A 7,012-nucleotide genomic window follows, 5' to 3' on the forward strand; every position below is an offset into this window, starting at 1 on the left:
GTAATGCATTAACAAAACACTAAAACGGTGACCACAGTAACATCAACTCAATTGTTGAGCTTAGTCGGCTCTGTAGACTACAGTGTTTAATGTGTGCATTTTTTAAAATGTAACCTTTATTTAATTAGGCAAGTCAGGTAAGAACAAATTCTTATTTACAATGATGGCCTTATTTATACAGATTGTTTCAGGACTAGGCCTATATCCTATGGAAAGAACCATTTTGCTATTTTACTAAATTTTGTACACCTCAGATGTCAAATTCAAACGATACCAGTCACGTATTGATTGTTTGATTTGAGTCAGACAAGTCAATCGGCTCCTGACCCTGGGTGTGTCTGTTTACTCAAACGTGACCAAAGCATCCACTCACTCACTAACTGACTGGTATTCTAGGCCTATATACAGTGCATTTGGACGTCAACTTTTTACACATTTTCTTACATTACGGCCTTATTCTAAAATCGATTACATTGTCGTCCTCGTCGTCCCCCCAATCAATCTGCACTCAATACCCCATAATGACAGAGCAAAAAAATGGTTTTTATACATTTTTGGAAAAGTATTAAAAAATTACATTTACATAAGTATTCAGACCCTTTACTCAGTACTTTGTTGAAGCACCTTTGCAGCGATTACAGCATCGAGTCTTGTTGGGTATGAGGCTTGGCACACCTGTATTTGGGGAGTTTCTCCCATTCTTCTCTGCAGATCCTCTCAAGCTCTGTCAGGTTGGATGGGGCGGTGTTGCTGCACAGCTATTTTCAGGTCTCTCCAGAGATGTTTTATCAGGTTCAAGTTTGGGCCACTCAAGGACATTCAGAGACTTGTCCCGAAGCCACTCCTGCGTTGTCTTGGCTGTGTGCTTAGGGTCATTGAGGTCCTGAGCACTCTGGAGCAGGTTTTCATCAAGGTACTGTCTGTATTTTGCTCCGTTCAACTTTTCCTCCGTCCTGACTAGTCTCCCAGTCCCTGCCGCTAAAAAACATCCCCACAGCGTGATGCACCATAGGGATGGTGGCAGGTTTCTTCCAGATGTGACGCTTGGCATTCAGGCCAAATAGTTCAGGCCAGAAAATCTTGTTTCTCATGGTCTGAGAGTCCTTTAGGTGCCTTTTGGCTAACTCCAAGTGGGTTGTAAATATGCTATTTACTGAGGAGTGACTTCAATCTGGCCACTCTACCATAAAGGACTGATTGATGGAGTGCTACAGATATGGTTCTCCCATCTCAACAGAGGACCTCTAGGGTTCTGTTAGCGTGACCATCGGGTTCTTGGTCACCTCCCTGACCAAGGCCCTTCTCCCCCGATTGCTCAGTTTGGCCGGGGGGCCAGCTCTAGGAAGACTGGCCGTCTTTTCACTTTGTCATTATGGGGTATTGTCTGTAGATTGAGGGGGAAAATATTTAATACATTTTAGAATAAGGCTGTAATGTAACAAAATGTGGAAAAGGGTAAGCAGTCTGAATACTTTCCGAATACACTACATCTTTCTGGGGTCTGGATGAACCTTTATACTGTGATGCTCTTCTCAATAGTCAAATTTAAAGTACTGTTGCATTTTCTTATAATTCACAGATAGTCTTTTTGAAAACTATATCACCCAATGTGAGGAGTGCTAGATACTTGAAAGGTCAGAGGAAAGAAAGACACTTGTTAGTCACATGTTCAAACTCAACACATTTCTGGACGTGTTTGGAACTGTCAGTTTAATGCAGTTTCCTTACCATCCTGATGAGTTAGCGTTCCAGAATGGCGAGATTGATGAAAAGCTTCAACTCCAAGTCTGGTTCAGAGGAGCGCCTACAGTAATAGTACATTAATGAATGTGTCTGAACATGCTTTTCACATGTAATAGTGTTGGTGTGCACTTTTCTTAATGCTTAGCCTTGTGTGTCATCTGCCTCTGTGTGCAGGTGAGCTGTAGGTAGGTTTACAGCTAAGTGGGAGAAATCAGAGTTGAGTTACATCTTTGTAATTACAGTGAATTTAATTACTCTCTCTGCTTCAGGCCTTATAGTTGATCAGCATCAGTTTCAGAATAACAATTTAGGAAATGCCCCAAATGGCCCTTGATCTGTAAACTATTGAGTTATTGTTGATTGTCCAGATTGTCCATGTCATAGAAACACATTTGTTTGCAGTCCAAGCATTAAAGATGATTGCCATGGCAGCAGACCACAGTTGACTGCAGTGAGGCTCATCTAGATACACGACAGAGAGAGTGTGGCCAATAGAGGCGCCGCTTAGTGTTTTCTCCTTCTTAATGTTTGATTAAGACCTGGTTTGTGGGCACAAGCATGCATAAGAGCCCATTTAGAGTGACCCCGCCTCACAAATAGTAAGACAGAAGAGCAGCCTCTTAAATTGTAAACTGGGTCTATATCAATGGTGCTTTGACTAACGAATGATTTGATTTACCATTACAGGTGATCGCCATAGTGACAGACTCTCTGACAGACCTGGACATCTTTAAGGATCTCCAGGAGGCGTGCACACAGCGCAGAGTTCCAGTCTACATCCTGCTGGACTGGTCCTGTGTGCCGGCATTCCTCAAAATGTGCAACAACATCAATGTGCGCCTGGACGATCTTAAGGTATATGTTGTTTTGACTGTATTTTATTACTGATTTAGAAGCATGATAATTCAGTATTTAATAAGTGACCTGTGACTGGCTTGTATTTCATACTGTTTTTGTTTCATTCCTCAACAAAGCAAATGCGAGTGCGGACCATAACTGGTGGTACATACTTCATGAGGTCAGGGGCCAAGATTACTGGGAAGGTTCATGAACGGTTCATGTTGATTGATGGGAACAGAGTGACTACAGGCTCCTACAGGTAAAGACTTCTTGCTTTACTACCATATAATTATATGCAGTATAGCATTGAAAAATGTCCCAGTTTTTTTACAAGACCCCTGAGCAAAAAGCCTATAAAACACTCAATACTTTCAACTTGTATGAACCTAGCTGCTGTGAGTGACTTTGCCATCCTTATTTGACTGATATGGGGTATAGAACTGTAAAGCCCTTTGCTTACATTCTTAGGTTCAATTGGACTGATGGGAAACTAAACAGCAGCAACATGATCGAGTTGTCTGGCCAGATCACTGAGCACTTTGATGAGGAGTTCCGGATTCTGTACGCTCAGTCCATGCCTGTTATTACCAGGGGCCCAGCCAGTGCCCGAAACAGTGGCATCTACGACCACCTTCTCATCAAACACCCCGTCACCTCATCCCCTCAGCCGGGCAAAGAGAGGCCCCCAGTCAAGCCTGTGTGTCTGGAAGTGTTGGGGAAAACTGTCTGTCTGACGAGCACACCCAGCCGGGCCCAGGCTGTGGCAGTGCCGCCCTCCAGAGAAATGACTGGGAAGAGCAGCCCGGTGTCGGCCTCCTCCACCATAGGGGAAGACTGGATGGAGCAGAGACACATGCAGGAGGTCCTGGCTGGAAGTGCCGCCCAGTGCCTGCCCACAGGTGACCCTACCACTGCCACATCAGCAGTGGATGTGCAGGTCACACCCTCCATCCCTACCTGCTGTCATGTCTCCACCCAGACCAGCTGCCCTGCGGTGGACCTTGGAGTGCAGACTGATCTGACTCAGTACACTAAGCACCTCTCCCCCAACAAGGCTACATTTACTCCCATTACCAGCACCACGACTCAGACAAACAACATTCAGAGTGAAGCTGCCGCCTCCTCAGATTCTGTCTCTACCACCCCCAGGCAGCACCTCGCCCCCCATGGGGTGGACCGTCGCCCTGCAGTCCGTCACTGTACTGCACCCCCTGATGGGAACCTGAGGGAGTGCTTCCGCAAGCTGACCAAAGAGCGTCAGTATCACTACTCCACCATCCGCTCCAAGCTGGAGCACATGGTGACCATGCTGTCCCACCGCCGTGAGCTGGTGGACCTCACCAACATGGCCCTGGGGCCCGGGCTGCACAGAGCATGCAATGCCCAGAAAGAGCGGAGACAGAGGCAGGGGCATAACCCTGGCCTGCTTATGGACAGTGTGGGCATGGGCACATGGCCAAGGGCTAGATGTTTACACTAACAGGACTTACAGGGCTGCAGGGGCTTGAAGGTGGAGGGTGTTGTAGAAACCGCTCTGTGTTTCGTAGGTATACACTACTTGAAACAAATGGGTTTAAAGAGCAATATGACATTTGAGAATTAGTCTTCCTTAGAGTTTAGAATTTGAAAGTATGTGTCACTGTGTCTGTGTTGTGATGTAGCCTTCTTCCTATTTTTATTGTGAATCTGTTCCTTTTCTTTGACCCCTGTTTGAACATTTCTACTTTAGAAACTGACGTCAAATGGCAGTAGACAGGCGATGGATATACTGTAATTTGCCTTGACTTTTTTTGCTACAAAATGTAATGTTTTTAAGTGTAGACATTGTGCAGTAAGACACAATCTATATATGGTTTTGATGATTTAAAAAAATATATATTGAAACAATAAGATTGTCCAAAGATTTATTTGAGAAATACTGTAATTGCAATTCAGAAATTGATATTTGATGAACATTTTAACATTTTATTATACAGAATTCTAACATTCAGTTTAACTTGTTAGGTTCCAATTTTGAGTAAATAACTCACGGACACTAGAGAAGCTTAACCAAGTTTAATTCTTCCCAAAGAGTCGTTACAGCTGTAATTCAGACCAAAACTCTCTTCACACAAGCACGGATATTTAACCCTTTCTCCTAGGCTGAGTCTCCTTTGCAACTGAACAGCCAATGCATCTCTGTTGCTAGACAGAACTTTAGTGATATCTGTTCTTCCTCACTTCATCTAACCTGACCTCTACCCCAAAGTGCTCACTCCTCCCCAACTCCAATGCTGTCATGGTTATTGATACCAGACGGTGTCTCTTCTCCACCCAGAGGATCCCCGATGGCTAAAAATAACATATCCTGACATAATTATACATCACCCTCTTTCCCTCCGTGACATTAGGTTCTAAGCTCTCCACCCGTCTCCCCTACACATTCACAAAGCCATCTAACTCCTACAGATAACCATTCACTTCTGATGTAAAAACCAGTCTCTATCATCTCTCAGATACCATACTTCTGATCTATCATGTCTCTAGTATAGCAATGTTAAAAGTTTACCCAGAATCGAACAAACTAAATCTGAGTACTGAGAAAGCAGTTACGTGTTATGATATCAATGTATGTACTTTATTGCTGACACTTAAAATAAAGGAGTATTTTACATATCTTTTTCATCTATCACTTTTTTTTGTTATTACATGTACACTCTCTAACCTCACAATGAGTACTTGGAACCAGTGACAGTGTGTCCTGAAGCCCAATGCTTAAACATGCTGATCATTGTATTATGAGTCGTGATCACTATGGAGATCTATTTTTTATATATGAATGATAATGTTGAGGGCAATCATTTTTTGAGTCTCAGTTTAACATCTGGGTATTTGTGGGCCACTTTGCAAGGGAAATCATCTCTCTTCACTCTGTAGCCTTGGCTTTACATGTGGTAGACGTTCATCTAGCCAATATTTTCAGAGAATATGTCAAGGGAAGTTGAGCGGCAGCACAAATGCAGTAATACAATAACAATATACGCATTAGACTAATGTATTTCCGGTATGTGTCGGTTATCTCCTATGACATATGTAAGGCCTTGTACTATACTGCAATAGTTCATAGCGTCATCTGGGTTTGGCAAGAACATGTTGTTTTTCTCTCATCTGGGCACAAAGGTCCTTCGATGATCAAGCCAATGTCTTGGCTCCTTTGAAAAATGCCCTCATAAATGTGTTACTCTGAGTTTTGTGAGCAATATTAACCCAGAGGGGAGGGACACGGTGACTGGTAGTATAGGTTAAACTTTGTCCCAAGTTTGAAGTCTGAAGTTAGGAATCACTTCACTATAAACCAGTTTATTGATTGGAATGTCCCTTGGTATACCACATTTATATAAAAAAATATTTATTTGTAAATATTTTTTGATATAGTTCATTCAACTTTTACAAAAGGAAAACATTGGATGGTTACCTAGAAGTATGATAACACCCCCGCTGAAGACCAGAGGTAGTAGTGCTTCATTATTGTGTGATCTGTAGCTAACATTATCACTTTAGGGCCACTGCCTCATTATAATCTCCATAAAATATGATCATATTATTGAAGTAATAACAATGAAAAATACATTAACAGAAACATGTTTTTTATTTTAATGACGTTATCAGAAGCCAGCAGGCTCAATTTATGTTCCCAAAATAAGGCAGGCATTTTAACAACTCTCTTTCAGACTTGTATATCCCCACAGGGCAGCATATTAGAACCCACTGTATTCATGTATTCTAGTAGTGCAACCTAAGGGAACTGATCTGTGAGTAAATGCGCTGGTTGTGTTGTGAGGTAAAACGAGATTCTAATTAAGTGCTGTAAGGCTGTTTCTACAAAGGTAGCCCAATTCTGATATTTTTTCCACTAATTAGTCTTGACCAATCCCATCAGGTCTTATCCCATCAGGTCTTTTCACATTAGCTCATTTTCAGAGCTGATCTGATTGGTCAAAAGACCAATTAGTGAAAAAATATCGGAATTGGACTGCCTGTATAAACGCAGCCTAAGACAACAAGTGTGTTTGTAATGAAAGAATCCATAGGGGTTCCATAATATTGCATTATTTATTTTTCTATTAGGTTTTTCACTCATTTGTAAATAGTGAGTGTCACAGGAGGCTGCTGAGGGGAGAACGGCACATAATAATGGCCGGAACGGAGCAAATGGAATGGAATCAAACACCTGGAAACCATGTGTTTGTATTTGATACCTTTCAACTAATTCCACTCCAGTCATTACCACAAGCTCGTCCCCCCCAATTAAGGTGCCACCAACCTCCTGTCTGTGCATTTCCTGCTACACACAGCACTATTAATGAAATGTATATCATTTAGTGTATAGGTGGTAAGGGTAGGTAACAACACATCTGCCACGCTGATCCTCAACACGTGGGCCCCTCAG

General features: G+C 42.5%; 1 protein-coding gene across 2 annotated transcripts in view; it reads left to right on the forward strand.

The window, feature by feature from the left end:
• The window catches only part of fam83d (family with sequence similarity 83 member D), a 7,311-nt gene extending 2,073 nt beyond the window's left edge, over positions 1-5,238 (forward strand). Inside the window, exons 1-4 of one of the 2 annotated variants that reach the window (XM_065001928.1) lie at positions 13-913; positions 2,431-2,598; positions 2,718-2,842; positions 3,052-5,238. In XM_065001928.1, the coding sequence (XP_064858000.1) occupies positions 737-913; positions 2,431-2,598; positions 2,718-2,842; positions 3,052-4,063 (1,482 nt within the window). In that variant the 5' untranslated portion in view covers positions 13-736 and the 3' untranslated portion in view covers positions 4,064-5,238. Of the gene's footprint in view, positions 1-12; positions 914-2,430; positions 2,599-2,717; positions 2,843-3,051 lie in introns of those variants that run through there. The other variant, XM_029683720.2, reaches the window with a different exon arrangement.
• Positions 5,239-7,012: the final 1,774 nt, after the last annotated feature.

The sequence above is a fragment of the Oncorhynchus nerka genome, linkage group LG15 (assembly GCF_034236695.1).
Source record: "Oncorhynchus nerka isolate Pitt River linkage group LG15, Oner_Uvic_2.0, whole genome shotgun sequence".
In the NCBI taxonomy this organism is placed as follows: Eukaryota; Metazoa; Chordata; class Actinopteri; order Salmoniformes; family Salmonidae; genus Oncorhynchus; species Oncorhynchus nerka.